The 19,942-nt window shown below is 54.0% G+C and overlaps 1 protein-coding gene across 1 annotated transcript in view; it reads left to right on the forward strand.

The window, feature by feature from the left end:
* Nucleotides 1-15,084, forward strand: part of CDH22 (cadherin 22) — a 121,598-nt gene extending 106,514 nt beyond the window's left edge. Inside the window, exons 9-12 of the mRNA XM_053926612.1 lie at nt 4,472-4,593; nt 4,693-4,810; nt 10,892-11,143; nt 13,862-15,084. Of these exons, the coding sequence (XP_053782587.1) occupies nt 4,472-4,593; nt 4,693-4,810; nt 10,892-11,143; nt 13,862-14,412 (1,043 nt within the window). The 3' untranslated portion in view covers nt 14,413-15,084. The remainder of the gene's footprint in view (nt 1-4,471; nt 4,594-4,692; nt 4,811-10,891; nt 11,144-13,861) is intronic.
* Nucleotides 15,085-19,942: the final 4,858 nt, after the last annotated feature.

Here is a 19,942-nt window from a genome sequence, read left to right on the forward strand (position 1 = left end):
GTTGGCAGGATGCAGTGAGGCAGCACAGGCCCTGGGCCGTGGCAGGTGCTCGGTCAGTGTTTGCTTGGGTTCTTCTGGGAAGGAGCACTTTCCTAGGAGTACGCCAGCAGAGTCACTAGGCCAGGTCCCATCTCTTCTTCCCTCCCCAGATGCCCCCAGCCCTTCAAGCTCAGTTTGGTTCAGATATTAGGTGAGTAACTGCCAGGGGTTTGGGATCTTTCTTGGAAAGCATCCAGAGCCATTACCTATCACCTTCTCCCACCACTGGGCCTTTGCACATGCTGTTTCCACCCCCTGGGGCACCCTCCCTCCCATCCCCTTCACCTGATTGGTTTCACCAAGGGTTTTGCATTCCTTCCTTTACTTCCTAGTTGGATCCCAGCCTAAAGGTCACTTACTCCAGAGAAGACTTCCCTGCACCCCGTCAGGGCAGGACCCCCTGCTGCATACTCTCACAGCCCCTGAATTTTTATCTCTCACCTTTTTCATAGTCTGCAGTGACATCTGTCTGCCACTAGACTGAGAGACCGTGTTGGTCTCGTTCACTGTTGTGTCCTTGGTGCAAAGAAGGCGCTCCATCCATAATTGTCAGCAGAAACCAGAAGTCTTGGCTCCAAACTGCTCAGTGCAATCCTCCGTCTGTTATACATAAGGGACTCTGGGGCCCAAAGTGGAAGAGACCCACCCACACTGCACAGCCATTCTCTGCCCCAATTCTGGTCTCCTCCTGGGGCACCCACTGAACTGCTCAGCCCCTCAGCCCCCCAGTCTCCCAGGGCATCACCTGCCACCTCCCAGATTAATGGTGAGCCAGCACAGGGAAGAAGCACCGGGCCGAAGCATGTTTAATTTTAATTTAGGAATCGCTAAGGCTACAGGCCTGCTCAGCTCTGAGCTGTCAATCAGCCTTCCTCAAGGCTGCATCAATTAGTTTAAAAATATTGAATGTAATTTTGCCTGACACAACATATTGCAGCTACTGCAAAATATAATTTATTTTAGAAGAAGAAATAATTAAACTAATTTGCATGTCAGTCAGCTGAACTGAGATGCCGATGGGGGTGGGGGTTGGAACCACAGGGGATCTGGGCCCTGGAGAAGGCACCTGCTGCCCGGCATTGAGCGAGGTCCGTGTGGGCCTGGGTCCACAGTAGCGGCTGCTGGATGGACAAATACGCAGGCAGCTAGACCAGGCACTAGACTTGGAGTCAGGAAACCTAGAACACAGCCCAGCTCTGCCGTTGACTTGCCTGACGCTTTGGCCAAAGTCCTGCGCCTCTCGGGGCCTCAGTTTTCTCATCTGCATGATGGGTTTAACAAGACCTCCTTAACGGGTTGTTTCACGGATGAAATGAGGTCACAGATCAGAAAGTTTGTTACAAATTGGGAAGTCCTACACAGAGGTGAAGATTACTTAATGGATGGATTCCTTGTTTTATACCAGAAACTTTTAAGGTGGTAAAAGTGTGAATTATGATGATCAGGTCTTACAAATGATGCTAACCTTGATCAGGACGGGTGTGGCGGAAGTTGGTCAGAGGTGAGACATCAGGCTAGACTTCCCCCACCTGCCAGTCACCCCAGGGCAGTGGTTGGCAACCCTTGCCGCAGATTAGATTCCTGGAGCTGTGAGAAAAAAAAAAAAAAAAACAGTGACCAAGCCTTGGGCATCTGTGAGTTTCCAAGGCTTCCCATGGGACTGTAATATGTAGCCAGGCTGGGGAACGCTGTGATGTCAAGGCCGCTGCATCCTGACTTGGGCTGGCCCAAAAGCTCTGGGGGTTCCAGGCCAGCCCCCAGTTCAGGGATTCCTGGGATAAGCTTCTCAGGTGGGGACTGTGGTGATGGAGAGGCTCACCCCTTTGGGCTTCCTCAGCTTCCCTGCCTCTTAGATCTGAGACCCTCACTCACTCCAAGGGTTCAGGGCTTTCCAAGCAGGTGACCTGAGACATTTCCAAGGAGAAAGCAGGGCAACAACAAAGTGATAACTGAGTGGGATGAAGGGTGTGTTAACTAACCTTATTGCGTAAACATTTCACAATATATACATGGATCAAATCATCACACACCGTGTACACCTTAAACTTAGACCGTGTTCTATGACAGTCATATCCCAGTAAAGCTGAAATTAGGTTTTTCAAAGAAATGGTGCCAAGAATGGGGATCTCTCCAGCTGCGGTCCCAGCCCTCCAGCAGGGTGGCTGACCACTGAGGGAGGAACTTGCCCTGCGGTCTCCGTTCTGCGAGCCCGCAGCAGTCTGCCTCTCCCTCTAGTCCCTGCACTGCCCCCGCTGCAGGAGGGGTTGCCCAGGCAGGGCATTCGGGGCCCTGGCCGCCCCCCACCCTCCCTCTGCCTCAGCAAGGAGAGAGGTGCCTGTCTCTGGCAGCGGGCCTCGCCCTCCCCACCACCAGAAAGCACCCACTGTCTGTCTGTTGAAGTTCTCCAGCCCCACGCTCTTAAAAATAATGGCTCGGCGGGCATTCCCAGCCACGACTCCCATCTCTTGCCCCTGGGAAGGCCCCCTCTAATCGCTGAGGCGGCAGATCTGGGTGAGCTGAGAAGATAAGGTGCCCCTGGCTGAGGGGAGCTCCAGAGAGGGGTTGGGTCTGAGCTAATTGAAGACTCCCCCCCACTCCCCCTACTTCTTTCCTGGACGCCCCAGGGGGTGGCTGCACCTGCCTCCCAGTCTCCATTCCTGTCCATCAATACACAAGCAGCTGATGCCTTGTGTTCAGAGGAGGAGGCAGCCAGTCCCACTCTCCCCCACCCCCGCAAACCTCACAGGGCTCCCGGCTGCCTGGAAGCTCCCAGGTCACCCCCAAAATAGCTCCCTGCCAGCCAGGCCAGAGGTGCAGCCAGTGAACCACTGCTGGGAAGGAGGCGGTTTCCTCTCCCAGAGGATGTCCTTGGAGAGCACGTCAGTAATGCACTCATGGCTAAGACAGCTGAGGACCGGGCACCCATGATCACCCAGAGGTCTGGGGGCACAGCTAGAAAGGGCCAGTGTTCTGGGAGTTGCTCAGAGAGGAGAGGCTGGGGTGAAGTGTCGCAACATCCTTGTCACTTGATGTCACTGCTGAACAGCCCCTTGGAGGGTGTTTGTTTATTCAACAAATCCTTATGTAGCACTGGCTGTGTGTTGTATACACAGTTTCAAGGGCTTTCCAGATAGCATCTCAGTCTGTCGTCTTAACCAGTCCATTACTACTGCCCGCCACTGCCTTTGCTGGTGAGAAAATGGAGGCACGGAGAAGACAAGGGACTTGGCATGGATCACACAGCTGTGAGTGAGGGGGTTGGGACCAGAGCCACTTGGCTGCTGAGTTCCAGATCTTAATTGCCATGCTCTGTTCATTTGCTGGTTGTGGAAGCTCAAGTCAGAGAGGCAAAGGCCTTCCCCAAGATCAAATACGGGGTCAGGGACAGAGCCCTGCCTGGAATTCCATCTATATCCTTCCTGGCTTCATTCATTTGTGCAACAAGTGAATTCGAACCTTTGCTGTGCCATGTCCCACAATACTGAGGACCCAAGGAGCAATATTGAACAGCAGAGGCCTTGACCCCAAACACATCTCAGTTGGAGGAGTGGCCTGGACCCTCCCCCAGGGCCGTGCCATGCCCTCTCAGGATCAGTCTTGAAATTTGAGAGTTCAGTTGCCAGCTGACCCAGTCTTTAACCTTTTCCGTGTTTTCATTTCTCTTCCGCGATGCGGGGATTAATTGTACCCAGCCCTCCAGGGATGCCTGAAATGATGGGCGTGACTGCTCCAGGAGAATTCTTGGCACTCCTTGGTGATGGGATGGAGCCGGCTGTGGCAAGGACGGTGCTGTTGGCAGGGGGTGGGGGTGCGGGTGTGATCTTGCTGGCCTTGGAGTCTGTGCGGATGGTAACGATGATGAAGGCGGTGGTGGCGGCCATGACTGTGATGGTGACGATCGAATAGCGATGGTAACAAGTGCGGTGATGGCGTCGTGGGTGGTCCTAGTGAGGAGGGCGGTGTTGGCGGTGCTGAGAGTTATGCCGGCAGAGCAGCAACAGTAATGCTGATGGGGATGGGGCGGTGACGATTTCCTGGTGGAGTGGTGAGAATGGCGGTAGGAATGGTGGAGACAGTGATGGTGTTGGTGATGGCGATGGGTGTACTGGTGATTGTGGTGAAGGTTGTGCTGACGATGCCAGTGGTGCCCGTGCTGATGGCGGGGATGGTGATGGTGACAGTGACGGTGATGGTGATGGCTATGGTGATCATCTAACAGGGGTGATGGTGATAGCAATAGGGGGAGTGACCGCGGTGGTGACAATAACCCACTTGTGCCAGCTGCCCTCACTCCTGGTCCCGGTACCCAGCTTGATCAACCCGCACGTGTCTCAGTGTGGCCGCACTGCCTGCTCTCGTCCCGCAGCAGGTGGGCGGTTGTCTAGGTCTCACATCTGATGCCTCTCAGTCCCCTCCTGTGCTCTTGTTACAGACAATCAGGCCCAGCTGTCCCGGGCATCCCTAAGGATCCGAATCCTGGATGTGAACGACAATCCCCCAGAGCTGGCCACACCCTATGAGGCAGCTGTGTGTGAAGACGCCAAGCCAGGCCAGGTATCACCCAGGGGCTGGGGACCGTGGGGTGCTGCCAAGACTGGCCAGGGACATCTCTCAGGCCTCATATCAGCCCCCTGCCCCCTCCTCACCCTTTAGCTCATCCAGACCATCAGTGTGGTGGACAGAGACGAGCCCCAGGGCGGGCACCGCTTCTATTTCCGCCTGGTGCCTGAAGCTCCCAGCAACCCTCATTTCTCTCTGCTCGACATTCAAGGTGAGTTACCTCTGAGCCCCCAAATCCTAGGGTGCATGGAGTGGGGAGCCTAGCTTAACTGCCTTCCTCTTCCCACATTATTGCTGGAGAGACTGAGACACCCAGAGAGCTAGTGTTGGGTCCAAAATCGCTCACAAAGTCCAGGCCAAGCTGGAGCAGGTACCCAGCTTGAAGAACCCTGAAGAACAAGAGCAGGGTGCATTGTGGGACATCTCACTGGGTAGAGAATAGTAGATGGAAGGATACAGAGAGGCAGTCCCTGAGGAGTAGGTGGGCCAGGTGCCAGGGCAGAAAGAGCCCCTGGTCTAAATGAAGGTTGAAATAAGCCATTTGCATACTCTCCACCCTTCAGTTGAAAAGTTGCTTTATCTCAGTTGCTCTTTGCATCCTCAGGGCCACCCTGGGGTGTGGTTTTCTACCCTGCCCCCAATTTTCCAGGTGATGAAATAACAGGATAAAGGACCCACCCAGCGGCCTTTAGGAAGTCAGTGGTGAGGCTGGGATTTACACCCATGCCTGTTTCAGGTCCAGGGCACCTCCTACCTTGAAAGGAAGTGGTCCCACCCAGCCTGAGCTGATCCCATTGTGAGATGTGCCCCAGCAAGCTCCCCAAGAACTTGAAGTTTGAACCTTTGAGGAATGGCCCGGGGGCACGGGGTGGTCAATGGACAGAGAGTGAGGGACCTGGGTCCCTCTCCAGGCTCAGTGGGTGGCTGTCTACACGACTCTGGCAAGGTTAACATGGCTCCAAGCCTCAGGGTTCACCATCTGTAAAATGGGGCTGAAAACGCCTGCCACCTGCATCCCTAGGTGGCCCCAGGGAGACGGGGGCTACCGGGGTGTATTGTTAGTGCCTAGAACATGTTATTTCCTTCCTTCAGCAGTTGTGCCAGGCACTGTTCTAGGCCCTGAAAATGCCGCAGCAAGCAAGAAAAAATCCCTGCCCTCTGGGGTTTACATGCTAGTGAGGGGAAAGGAATCCGATGAATAATATGTTGGGGATGGTGAGGGGCTATGGGGATGGGAGGAATAACGTGGCAGCCACAGGGTCTGGGCTTTGTTTTATTCAGTGCTAGACCCTAGGTGCCTCCAGCAATGCCTGGCACATAGTAGGTGTTCAATAAAATGTATTAAACAAACGGGACAAGAAAGCTGGGTAAGAGTAGAAGCTGATTTAGATACAATGGCCCAAGGAGGCCAGCTGAAGGGATCAGTAGTGGGTAGGGATCTGAAGGAAATGAGGGAGCGAGCCACGCAGATGGCTGGACAAAGAATGATGCGAGGGGACGAAAGAGCGAGTGCAACGTCCCCGAGGTGGGAACACGCCACCTACATGGTTGGAGGGAGGGAGTGACAGGACCAGGAGGAGATGTCCTGACCTTGAATAGGTCTGGGACCACCCCAAGACCTTTACACCCCTTCCCACCAAAGGGAGAGAGACCTCAGTGGCCTCTGGAGCCAGATTCATCGATAGGTCCAGAAGTCGTATCAAACACGTTTAGCACCCAGTGCACTTCAGAGAGGACACTGATCTTAAATAACCCAGAGCAGGGCCCCAGAGCCCCCACCCAGCCAGGCTTTCACCTCTTAGTGGCCTGGCTATGTCACTAAAGTTAGGGGTGCCTGGGAGAAAGGCTGAGGCATCAGGGAAGGGCTTGGGGGTGCTCAGGGTTGTAGCTCTTGAAGTCTTTTTGGAAGTATTTCAATATTTTAACAACCGGGGTAGCCTGGCCTTCTCATTATTCCCGGGTATCCGGAGCTGGCCTCCAGAGACACAAATATCCCTGGCTTGACCTTTCCAAATGCATGAGGCTTTTCCACCCAAGGGGCCTGAGCTTCTGCCCCAGATGCCTCTCTTCGCCCAGAGGCCACCAGAGCTTCCATCTGGTGGGACCACCGGGTACAAGCCCTGGGAGCAAGGGTGGCAGCAGCGTGCTGAGGTCAGCGCAGCCACCAAAGGTCTCCTCCCCCTGCCCCCAAGCCCCTTCCCACAGTGTGCCAAGCCCCTCCTCCTCACCATGCAAATGTCTCGGGAGGCAAACGGCTAGCCCAACCCATCTGTTTCTTTACACAAATCTGTAGCCAGTTTGGAAACGTAATTTATAAATACCGCTTTTGCAGCCAGGGATCGACACTGACATGCGTCAGGCCAGATGGAAGCGTGCAGCACTGGGCGCGGGTCCCACCCAGAAGGTGGCAGGAGGGTCCGGTGTGGCCAGCAGAGTCCCCTGCTGACACCCACCACTGCCTGGGAGGGCAGCTCAGGGGGGGGCAGGTTCAGGGATGGTGCCCAGGAATTCCCTCTTACAGGGTGAAGGAGTGGCAGGGACCGAAGCTCTCAAAACATATGGCTGTCTGGCCAAAGACAGAACCCTGGGAACAAATATTCCTCTCCTCTGTGCTTGCTTGGAGATTTGAAGCTGAACCTGAGCCAGCCACTCATTTTTCAAATCTAATTCTCTGTACCTCTTCTACCTAAAACACACAATAGCTCCCTAACCGGGCTTCTGCATCCACTCGGTATTGTGCATGAGAAGCCCCCTCGTCTAGAACACACACACAGCAAGGGCAGGCACCGTGTCTGTCTTATTCATCACTGCATCCTCAGGGGCTAGAATAGTCCTGACACGTTGAGGGTGCTCAATTAGTATCTGCTGTCGAGTGAATGAATGCCATGTCACTAGGTCACTTCTTTGCTTACAACCCACCAATCCGAGGCCTCCCACTGCTTTTAAGTAAATACTCAAAGTCCTTACCATGCCCTCTCATACTTGCCACGATGGGCCCCCGCCTCCCCCTTCAGCCTCATCTTGACTCACTTTGGCCATCACCTGCATCCCTCCAGCCACAAAGAAGTGCTTTCGGCTCCTTGAGTGTATGATGTTTTCTCCAACCTCAGAGCCTGTGTGTGGGCTCTTTCCTCTCCTTTAACTCTTCGTTCAGGGCTCAGCAATAATATCGCTGCTTCCAAGATCTTCCAAGAAGATCCCCTGACCTTCCAGACTGGGTAGGGTCCTCTGTTAGGTGCTCTTCCTATACTTTTCCTCTTCAGCCCCCACCATGGCTTGCAATTATAGGCTGAATTTGGGGTCTATTTGTTAATGCTCATCTCTCATATTAGAATATAAACTCAGATCCAGCATTATTGGTTTAGCTCTCCATTGTTTTTGCCCCAGCGACTAGCACAGTGCCTAGCACTTACAAGGGGGGACCCCAAAAAAACCAGAATTATCCTCTGGAGGGCAGGCCCCCTTGTACTACAGGATTCCCCCACTAGGTAAGTGTTCTAAGAACTCATCTGTATCAGTGCACCAGCTGGCATTGTTGTGAGAGGCTGCATTCGGCTTCAGTGAATTTTTTTTTTGAAGACTCAACACATGTGCCCATTTCTTAGTGGGCGATTTACCAGCGCACCTGCCCACGCCACGCTGAGTGTTCAGCAGTTTTTAACCAAAAACAGCATGACCTCCATGTACCACCCTCCCTATTCACCCAACCTCACCCCAAGCAACATTTTTTTGTTTCTTTGGACAAAAGAAGTCCTCAAAGGGAAATGTTTTTGCCCATGTGGAAGAGGTGAAACAAAAATGGCAGAAGCACTAAAAGGCATCAAAACCAATGAGTTCAAAACTGTTTTGAGCAGTGGAAAAACTCCCTGTAGATGTATTACCTCAAATGGAGAGCACTTTGGAGGTGACTGAAGTTTAAACAACGTAAGAATAAATACATAATTTTTTATAAATAAATTCTGGGGTTTTGGGGTCCCCCATATAGTAGTTACTCAATAAAGATTTATATGATGGACAGATGAAAGATAGATGATGGGTGGATGGATGGATGGATGGATGAGGGGTGGATGGATGGATGGATGGATGGATGAGGGGTGGATGGATGGATAGATGAATGGATGATTTGGGGTGGATGGAAAAGGTAGCTATGTCAACAATTCACTGAATAAATTCACATAAGTCACCAACTTCCACATATATAAAGTGGGGATAACGTCACAACTCTTGGTTGTAAGGATGAGACATGAGTATGTATTTAAGGTGTCCACACAGTCCTTGATGCATAGGAAGCATGCGGTACATGAAAAGGAGTCCCACACCATTCCTCCTTTTCCCCGTCGTACTCTTGAGCCTCCTCTTCCCCAGGGGAAGGCAGATGTTTTCACAGCTGGAGTTGACTCAGCCTTTGACAGGAGGGCTAGAGTTCAAGCCAGAGCTCAAGGAGCTTAACCAAGGACCACACAACTTGCCCCAAAAGTTGTGGTTCACTCAAGCATCATTCTTCAGGTCTGGCTCTGTGCCAGGGAAGAGACGGGCTCACGCTAACGTAACGCAATGTGCCAAGAGCTGTAACAGAAGTGTGCGTGGCACCGGCACAGAGCAGGGAGAGGGGAGCCATAAATCCTCCCTTCCCAGGGAAGCGGAGAAAGGAGGCCGCAGAAAGGAGGTGACATTTAGCTGGAGTGTGACGGATGAGGAATTTGCCCAGGCAAGGAAGTGGAGAAGGTGTTCCCGATAGCAGGGACTCTGCAAGTAAAGGACAGAGCAGCCTAGCCAGAGAGCGGGCGTGTGGTGCGGCGCCAGGACACCGGGCTGGGGCGTGCAAAAAGAACAGCCAGCACTTACTGTGAATTTTTACGTGCCGGGAACTATTCTGAGGGGTATGCATGAATTTTACCATTTAATCCTCACACCTACGTGATTCTATTTTCCTCGGTTACAGATTAGGAAACTGATGTCCAGAGAAGCTGAGTTTCCCAAACTAGTAAATTGTCAACTTGGCATTATTTTTAACATTTTTATGGAAATTTGCAAATGGGTGTCAAAGTGGATAGAATGACATTACAAACCCGCATGCGTTTATCACGTGACTTCCACCCATGACTGATCTTGTTTTAGCTGGGCCTCTGATCCACTTCCTAGATGTGCTCAAGGTCACCGACAGCCCTCCAAGGGCTCCTTTTCCTGCAGTGTGCCCTTTTTGGGGAAGGCCAAGACTGGGGCCCTGAATGGGGGGCTGCATAGAAGAACCTGGGTTAACTAGTGCCACAAAGCTGGGAAAGGGCCCCCAGCTGCCCAACTCAGAGGTCAGCGAGACCAGCTGTAAGACCTTGAGGGCAGGGAGGAGGACTCAGGAAGGCAGGGCCCCCTCTTGTGCAGTTGGCTGTGAAAGGTAGGGACAGGGGCCGGCTGGGCTCTGAGTCCTTTACTACCATGTTGGCAGCCATCAAAATGATCAAGGCTCAGGGGTGGCCCGACCCATACAAGAGAGGTGTAGAGGAGTCAGCAAGGCCAGGGCAAGTGGGCACCACTTGCCACATAAGCCCTTGTTCTAAGACCAGACACCCAACCCCAAGTCCTGCCTGACATTCCAAACCACAGGCTACAGCAGCACAATGCATATGGGTGTTAGTTCACCGTCCTCCCTGGCCGCGTATATTTTAAAAAAGGAAAGAGGTGGGTGAGGAAACCTTGGCATGATGGGGTCCCCTCGTCAGGCCCCAGAGGCCATGCCCCAGCTCTCCAGGCTTAGTCTTTTAGACTCCTTACAAAAAGCTTCTTTGGCCAAAGGCAGGTGCCGGCCAGCATCCCCAGTCTTGGTGACCCAGGACTTGTCAGGGCTCAGCAAGCTGTGACCCAAGGGCCACCGGCCCCCAGGATCAGATGCACTGGGCAGCTGGGGTGGAATCTGGAATACAAAGAGGCTGTTGAGACAAATGGAAAAAAAAAAAAAAAAAAGGACATAGCCAGGGACAGGATCCTGGCCAGCTGGGGATGGAACCTCGGAATAGCTTGAATAAGAAAATAGAATCTTGAGACAGCAGGGAGTATCCTGGGAAAGCTAAGGACAGAACTGTGGGCTGTGTGGCTGGAATCAGGCAGCTGGTAGCAGAAGTTGGAGACAGCTGGTAAGGGAACTTTGGGAGATTGGGGAATAGCCCCGTAGGTCAGCTGGGAGGTCATAGCTTGGGGCACAGGGAGGCAAATCCCAAGATGGAAGCAGGAGGTGGCTGGAACAGAAGAAGGGGGCCCTGGATCCCAAATCACATGCCCCTCCCTTTTTCTGGAGCAGACAACACAGCCGCGGTGCACACACAGCACCTGGGCTTCAACCGGCAGGAGCAGGACGTGTTCTTCCTGCCCATCCTGGTGGTGGACAGCGGGCCGCCCACGCTGAGCAGCACGGGCACCCTCACCATCCGTATCTGCGGCTGCGACAGCTCCGGCGCCATCCAGTCCTGCAACACCACGGCCTTCGTCATGGCCGCCTCCCTCAGCCCCGGCGCCCTCATCGCCCTCTTGGTCTGTGTCCTCATTCTGGTCGGTGAGTCTGCCGAGAGCCATGCCCTACTTGATTTGTCCCCATCCGGGGGCCCTGGCTTTCCTTCCCTAGTAGTCCCCATGGGGCCTCAGCGTCCCTCTCTGTACAAGGAAGGGCTGGCCTGAATGATCTCCCAGCCCTAACCCGCAGCTCCCATGCAAAGTCTCCTAGGTACAGAGCAGCGCCCCCACCAGCTCCAGACAGCGCCAACCGCCACCTGAGATGAAGTCATGCTGCCCCAGCCCCACAGAGCCCAGACTCTCCCTAACTTTTTAAGACCAAGCATATTTTTAAAAATTCTCCCATGCCTATTGTCCTAGCTCATTCCCACCTTGGACTTGTAGTAAAGGGCTCTTGTAAACCTCACAACCTCAGCCAGGTGTGTCGTCCCCATTCTTCAGACAGAGGGGACGTGGCTTGCATGAGGGCCTGAAATCAGGTCCTCACACCCTGTGTTCCCTGCTCCTTTACCTCGCCTGCTGTGAGTCCACACTGGGAGCAGAACCTTGGAGCAGCTGGGGCAAAATCTTAAGAATTTGGGGTCCACCAGCAGCCAATTAAATGCCCAACGTGTTCCCAAGGAAGAGGTCAAGTTCCAGGAGCAAAACGGAATTCAAGTGGCCGTAATGCCACCTCTCACCCTGGTAGCACACAGGCTTCATCTCAGTCTGGACCGCTAGACTTCACAGAACAGCCAGAACTGGAGGAACTCGAGGGAGGGCCATGTCGCCATACCAGCTTCACTCAGTTCCCTGGGAGATGTCAGCTGCCCCCCCACTCCTTGTTACCTACCACTTCCCAACCCCCTGGGGACCTGCTTGTGGCCAAGGTGTACCTCCTCAGGTCCCTGCAGAGGCCCTGGGCGCCCCCCTTCTCCCCTCCCCCCAGCCCGCAGCTCAGAAACCCTTTTTCCAGAGGGTGCACTTTACAGCAGTTTCATTTTCCAAGGCAGTGCAAACAAATTTCTGCCTAATTGCCCACAAACGAAAAAAGTGCACATCAGTGCTCTAAAGGTGACGGGCGGAATCGCTGATCAGGCCTGGCACATCTGTCGCCTACCGCCTGTGCTCCCTACCATCTGCTCTCACGGGCATCCCCTCCGCAGCTCCCCGCCTCCAGCTCCCAAAGCCATTCATCCATCTTCCCCACTTCTCTCCTGACACCTCCCCTCCCTCTGGACCTAACCTTGGTCCCCACCCCTTCCTTGTCATGAGACGCCTTGTTAGGCCGTGAGCCAGAATCCTACCCCATGGCCATTAAGCAGCTGGCTTTGGCCACCGGCCCTGCTGGAGCTGTTTGGACCAGCCAGAAGAATCCAGGGCCTGGCATAGTACCCAGCACATCTGTCCATGCCTCCACCCACCTATCCACTTATTTCTCCGCTTCATTCATCAGTTCCCTATTTATCCATCCAGTGAGTTCCCCCTTTTTGCTAAACTGTTCTAGGCCCTGGACTCATCAGTAAACGAAAGAGATTGAAAGCCCTGAGTACTTGGAAAGTTGGGGTTACGGTAACTGAGATGGGGCAGATTGGGGGTGGTAAGGGGGAAAGATTAGTAGATCCAATTTGGACGTGATGAACATGAGACCCTCTTGGTCAACCCAGAGGACTTGTTGAGTAGGAAAGTGGATGTGCAGTCCAGATTTCAGGGGAGAAGTCCAGGCTGGAGGTTGCTATAGGGGAGCTGTCCTCCTCTATATGGAGCTCAGAACTACAGGAGTGAAAGAGAGCGCCAGGCGAGGGATTGTGGATGAAGGTCCAAGGGCCGAGACCTGGGACATCTGATGTTAAGGAGTTGGAGAGGAGAGAAGAAGCCTACCTAGATTACCGAGTGATCAGAGAGGTGGGAGGAGGCAGAGAATGCGGAGTGCTGGAAGTCAAGTGAAGAACGCCAAGAAGGGATGATTCATTCATTCACTCATCCTTTCGCCCCTGCAGGCTTCCATCCAACTCTTCATTCAGTCATTTACTCAACAAGCATGCTTCCCATGCTTACTGCACGCCAGGCGCCAAGCTGGGGACCATTCCCCAGGTCCTTGAGGGTAGTGGAGAGTGTGTATTTTGGGGTGGAGGGGACCAAATGTTAACACGGCAGGGCCTGAGGTATGATGGAGCAGTGGCTCTCAAACCTATAGGATGGGACCTGAGAATTCACATTTCTAACAAGTGCCCAGGAGATGCTTGATGCAGCTGGTCCAGGGATGGGGGTTTGAGAACCAGGGTGGTAGAGAGAGGAGCCCCTCACCAAGGGAGCCTGGAGGTGATGGCGCTAAACCCGGCCTGGAACTCTCCTGAAGGGTTCCTGCAGGAGACGTCTTTACCTGAGACTCCAAGGACTAAGAGGGTGCTCAAGGCTGCTGGAGTGGACAGAGGAGGGCGAGGGTGACAAGAACATCAGGGTCATACCTCACTCCTCCAGCCCTCAGCTGCTCCCTTCAAGCTCCCAATACCTACCGACCTCAGGGGTGTATCTCTTTATCAAGTTAAGGATGAAGACCTCAGAGGTTGGGTTCAGGCCCCAACACCCATGAAATCTCTGAACCCTGCCCTCTGTGCCCCCACTGACGGTGATGATCTGGCCCTAATTTGCACACCTTCCAAGATGGAGAGCTCACTACCTCTCCAGATAGCCATCTTAGACTGGGCTGGCTCCACTGGGCATGGAGTGGGGGGACAGGGTATGCTTGGCCCTCAATCTCCCCATTCTCCCTCCCACGCAGTGCTGGTGCTGCTGATCCTCACCCTCAGGCGCCACCACAAGAGCCACCTGAGCTCCGATGAGGACGAGGACATGCGGGACAATGTCATCAAATACAACGACGAAGGTGGCGGGGAGCAGGACACCGAGGCCTACGACATGTCGGCGCTGCGGAGTCTCTACGACTTTGGCGAGCTCAAGGGTGGCGAAGGGGGTGGCGGAGGCCCAGGTGGGGGTGTGGGCAGCCCCCCGCCGTCCCGCCTGCCCTCCGAGCGCCACTCGCTCCCCCAGGGACCACCGAGCCCCGAGCCGGACTTCTCGGTGTTCAGGGACTTCATCAGCCGCAAGGTGGCGTTGGCAGACGGGGACCTGTCAGTGCCGCCCTACGACGCCTTCCAGACCTACGCCTTCGAGGGCTCGGACTCGCCAGCTGCCTCACTCAGCTCCCTGCACAGCGGCTCCTCGGGCTCCGAGCAGGATTTTGCCTATCTCAACAGCTGGGGCCCACGCTTCCGGCCACTGGCCGCGCTCTATGCCGGCCACCGCGCAGACGACGAGGCACAGGCCTCCTAGCCCCACGCCCTGCCTGCGGGCACAGCCACTCACCCCTTCCAGGACCCTACTGGGCCCGAGGACAAAGTATCTCCCCTGCTCACCCTCTTCCCCAACCCTCCTACCCTCCCAGGGCAGCCAGAAGGGAGGGGGACTTGTTGGGGGAAGACTCCCCAAAGCGCCCCCCCCAAGGGGGGGGGTTGCAGCTTTTGGCCCAGAGGTGCAGGAATGATGACCAATGTCATTAAAACAGCGGTGAGACCAGGCACTGCGTGGATCTGGGGTTAGAAAGGGAAATTGGGTGTCCTTGCTGCGAGGAGAAGGGGAAAACCCTGGGGGAAGGACGCTGTGAGGTACCACCCCAGAGTTCCCCCAGCAAAGTTAAGAGGAAAGAAGGGCTGTTCATTTACTAAGCACCTACTGTGTGCTGGGATACTGTAGAGAGACAATCTTAGTAATCACAGAAACCATGGGATGGGGCCCTGCAGGGAACAGATGGAGAAAGCCACCCAGAGAGGTTGCTGAGACCTGTCCAAGGACACCCAGTCAGTGACCTCACTTCTCTGGACCTCAGTGTCCTCAGCTGTCAAATGAGGCTAAGAACAGAACCTACCTGGAAGAGTTGTGAGGATAAAAAGGGTTCACAGGTCAAGAGGTTAAGACAGTGCCTGGCACATAGTAGGTGTTCAATAAATGTTAGCCTTTGATACTATTACTTTCTTTGTCGTCATTAGAAGGCTTGCATGTCTACCTCCAAAATCTGAGCTCTCTGCCTTGACCCCATTGCCCTCGCCCTTTTTCCCAACGTCTCCAAGGGAGGAAGAAATGGTCTCAACTGCCGGTGCTGCTCCTGGCCTGACAGGGGACTAGGGACATTCCCAGGGACCGCGGAGCCTTCCGGAGTCTCAGGCAACATTGGGGTAGGACACATGGCAGGAGCACCAAGAGAGACAAGTTAGACACTCCAGGACTTGGATGAGGTGGGAGGGCTGGCAGCAAATGGAGAGATGGGAAGCCACTGAGCGCAGTGGGGACCTTATCTGTATGGTCCTGGAACCCACCAGCCTCCCCACTCAGGGACCCCAAGTTAAGATCCCCGGGGGCTAAATCATCTCTAAGCCTCTAACCCTAAAACCATTGTATTATAAACTATAGATTATTTGTCTCCCCTCCCCACGCCCGAATGATTCATTCTTTCCACGTTGATCTGCAGTGAGTTCTAGCTCCTGCTGGCTGGGCATCCTTCGTCAAGGTCCTCAACTACTGAAGCCCCAGTTTCCTCATCTGTAGGACGAGGCCGAGGACAGTTCTCCCCTAAGAGATTGTGAGAGGCTTAAAGGAGATAATGAATGTTAAGCTCTAATCTCAGTGCCCTCTTGACACATTGAAAGTGATCAATAAGTACTTATTAGCCTTATTTTTTATCCTTCCAGGCAACATTCATTCATTCCCTCCACATTTGCCCAGGTCCACTGTGACAGATCCAGAGATGGTCGTTATGTCCTCAGTACCTTGCCTGTATTATTTCATCTAAATTAAATTCTCCCAGGTGAGGAAACTGAGGCTCAGAGAGTAGTGACCCACCTGAGTTACACAGATCAGAAGTCATTCCCGCCTTCCAGTAACTCAAAGCCCAACTGGGCGGGGTGAGGAGGCAGGGGGCAGAAGTAGCCAATAATAGTGCATCTGGTAAGAGTTGTAGCAGAATTAACAGAACAAGGTCCTAGAAGCACTGAAGAAAGAGTAAATAATTCCTGGAGTGCTTCCCAGAGGAGGTGACTCCAACTGGATCTCGAAGAATGAGTATGAGATGTATGAGATGGCCAAGCAAGCAAAAGCATGCCAAGCAGAGAGAAGAGTGTCCACATAGGCTGAGGGTGGCTGACAGGCAAGAGGCACGTGTTGGCTTCAGGAACGGTGTGCAGTTCCAGGGGCTGGATCGCTGGGTGGGGGAATGGTGGGATGGGAGTCAGGGAAGGCCGGTTGGAGTGGGGTGGGGGACAGAAGGCCATGCCAAGAAAAAATCGGTGCTTCGTTCAAGTTGAATATGTCTCCTAAAGTCCTCAGAGGGCTAATGGTAGGGGTACGAGGTTTGTGTGGTAGGCCCAAGTCAGGGGATACTAGGACCCCATCCCACATAAGACCCTTAACTTGTGGTTCCCGTAACTCACTCTACAAATGGGTATGGTGACTCGGGGACCGGTGGGGCGATACGGGACCCCTCTCCCACCTGTGTGTGCCCAGCCCTCACATACAGAATCCCAGCCACAATGTAGATTGGTTATGGCCATTGTAGGTGTGAAATCAAGACCTACAGGAGTAAAGCGACTGGCACCCATGGGACAAAGCTGGGACAACAGAGGACCCCTGATTCCAAGTCTGTTCCTTCCACACGTTCCTTGACAGCTTCTGACCCTGCCAAAAAGGCAAGTTACATGTCCAGAAGGACATATAAACATGGAGACACAGAGTACTTGAACACCTTGTCCAAATCCCACACATGGGCAATGACCTTCTCAAGGCCACACTGGATCAAAGATCTTGCCAGAAATAGAGAACATTATTCATCCAGATTCATCATCTGAGCCTCTGGCTCTACCATTTACTAGCTGTGGGCTTTAGACAAGTGGCTTTGGACCCTCTCTCTGTCTTTGTTTCCTTATCCAGGAAATGCACACGTTCAGAACACCTCCGCAGGGTTGTGGCGAGGATAAAACGCAGTAATAACCGCTGACATTTCCTGGGCATTTCCCATGTGCCAAGCATTACTCTAAGCACTTCACATGAGAAACTCGTTTAATCCTTCACCGATCCAATGAGGGGACCCTCATTTTAAAGGTACAGAAACTGGGGCACAAAGAGATTAAGTACCTTGCCCAAGATCGAATAGCTAATAAGGGGAGATGCCAAGATTTAACCAGGGCTCTCCGCCCCTGAAACCTACACCGTCAGCAGCGCACACAGTGTCTGGCCCACGGTAAGCACTGAACACGTGGCCTGGGCATGTTTGGTGTCACTGTGTCTGTGTCCTGTGAGAGCTTGTTCCTCCACTCACTGCCACATCCCACAGCTTGAGGGAGTCCTCAAGGCTCTCCGTGTCTTCTGCTAACTCCAGGGTAGGGCACGGAGGGAAAGATATCGCTGCCTCTGGCCCCTTCGCTTCCAGCTCCTGCATGGGCCGTCTCTGCCGCGCCCTCACCAACCCGGCAGTGAAATCCAGTGAGACTAGCCCCTTCGCTGGGTTCCACGACTTGTCCACTGAAGCCAAGCATTTTGTGAGTTCTGTCTACTTTTCTGATGGTTCGGGGTCCCAGAGGAGAGTCTTGTGGAGGACAGAGCCTTTGGCCATCTGTCTGGTTGGTTCCCATCAAATTCCCACACAAGCGCCAAATCCTCCCCCAGTGCTCTGCAGAGAGCACGGCCACCCCCGCTCCTGGCTCTAACTGGACTCACTGAACTCTACCAAGGAGCTCTGAGCACACAGATCCTCCCGCTGAACCATGTCTGCCCTCCTTACAAGGCGTCTGGGAAGATGACAAGAAAAAAACTTCCATCACCACCATCAATCATCACGGGATAAAAGAGTCCTCAGGGTCATGAGCAAGAATTAATGTAAAATTGGCCAAAAGTTCAGAACCAGCAATGCTGATGACAATGACGTGAAGGTAATGAAGGTGATGGTGGGGGCAGCACACTGGCACGGGGCTTGCTGTGTGCCGGGCACCACTGGAAGCAGGGCGCGTAGCTGTCACTGTGCAGGTAACACCGTGGAGAGCGGGCTTGGTGTTTATGGTGGTTAGCGCTTTACAGAAGCTGCCTTGTTTGATTTAAGCAGGCAGACCACTAGCCGTATTTTGTCAGTGAGGGACGCAGTGCTCACAGATGAGGAGGACTCGCTCACAGGCATCACGTTTGTAAGGGCCAGGACAGCCCTCACAAGTCTGCACGGGACCAGGACGACTCGGCCCCTGGGTGGAGTTTCTGTGCGAGTGTGGGGAGGAGAGAGAAGCAGTTGGCGAGACGGGGAGGCTCTTCAGACAGGTGGCAGAGCTGAGGAGCAAGGTGGAGGTGGGGCCCAGGCCGATGTCCGAGCCCCGGTCTGCGTGTCTGCTGTGTCCCCACGTGCATGTGCCTGTACGTGGCTGTGAGCATGCAGCAGGGAGGTGGGCAGCCAGTGTGGAGCACACAGGTCAAGAGCTAACCCCTACTTCCTGCTGCATGCAGCTGAGAGAGCCGCTGCGGTCACAGGAGGCGGCCAAGCGCCTGTATCCATCAGCCAGCCGTCACTGCGGCCCACCCCCAGGTCAGGAATCAGCAGTACCACTCACCTCCTGCCAGCCAGCACTCTCGGGCCGGCTCTGGCACTGGCCGCTGAGCCTTTGGAAAATGTAACCCTGTCAGCCCTCGCTGGGAGGCAAGAGGGGCCACGCTCCAGTGCGTGCACATGTGTTCCCTCAGACACGTTCCCATTTCATGCACAGCGCAGACACAGGCATGCTGGCAGCCGTGCACCCAGGCATATCCCTGCAGGCCTGCACATGTGCCCACATGCCTGCACACCACGCCTGTACCAGAGGCAGGCTCTCGCATGTGCACTCGTGCACAAAGCATACACATGCCTTCCACAGCTGTGCTCTCTTACATGCATGTGCATGTGGTCCACTGATACGTTTCCACGAGCCAACACATTTTCCATCCAGGCACACACTTATGAACATGTGTGTTCCAGACACTCCCAAAGAGGCACACAGTACATGTGTGTGTGTCCACTCAGGTATGCTTGTGGACATGAACTCACAGCTCCATGCACACATTCCTGATATACACTCACACTCGTGCGTGCACAGGAAAGCATGTGTAGCCTCAGGAAGAGTCAGTTACAAACCCTGATTTCAGGTCCGTGATGCCACAGATGTGTTTGACATGTGAGCACGTGCGAGGTCCGCCTGTACCTAATAGACATGATGACTTAGAAGGATCTAAACAAGCATCTCCAGCAAGCACTCAGATCTGGCACACACATGAGTGACGTATGTCCCGTCTGTGTGTGTGCGTCCACTTCCCCACCTAACCACCTCCGTCCACACGCACCTTCGGGCGGGCCCCCCATGCTTTGCCCACAGCTGTGTCACACATGCCTTACTCCACACACAAGTGTGTACTCCAACAGACACATGTCCCCGAAGCTCATCTCCCACACGTGTGCACAGTCAGAGCTCCAGCACAGGGGTGCACACACGGTCCCCAGGGTGCAGCCTGCCCTGGCCCCAGATTGTCAGGTGTGCTGGGGACAGCAGGAATGGTGCCCACACGCAGAAATCGCCACTCGCGCAGAATTGCATCTGCTGCAAACTTCTCATTTGCTGTGCAAATGATGATTAAATGTTATTGTGCAAGAGAAAATGGCAAGGAAGATTCATTAGCTTTATTGTTAGGAAGGACTCCATGGGCTCCAGCTCCCCCCTCCAAGACTGGCTTAACCCTCTGTGTGCTGGGTGCGCCGCGCTCAGATGCGGGCTGTGGAGAGGGAAGCCCAGGGAGATAAATCCCA

The sequence above is a fragment of the Desmodus rotundus genome, chromosome 6, assembly GCF_022682495.2.
Source record: "Desmodus rotundus isolate HL8 chromosome 6, HLdesRot8A.1, whole genome shotgun sequence".
Lineage (NCBI taxonomy): Eukaryota > Metazoa > Chordata > Mammalia > Chiroptera > Phyllostomidae > Desmodus > Desmodus rotundus.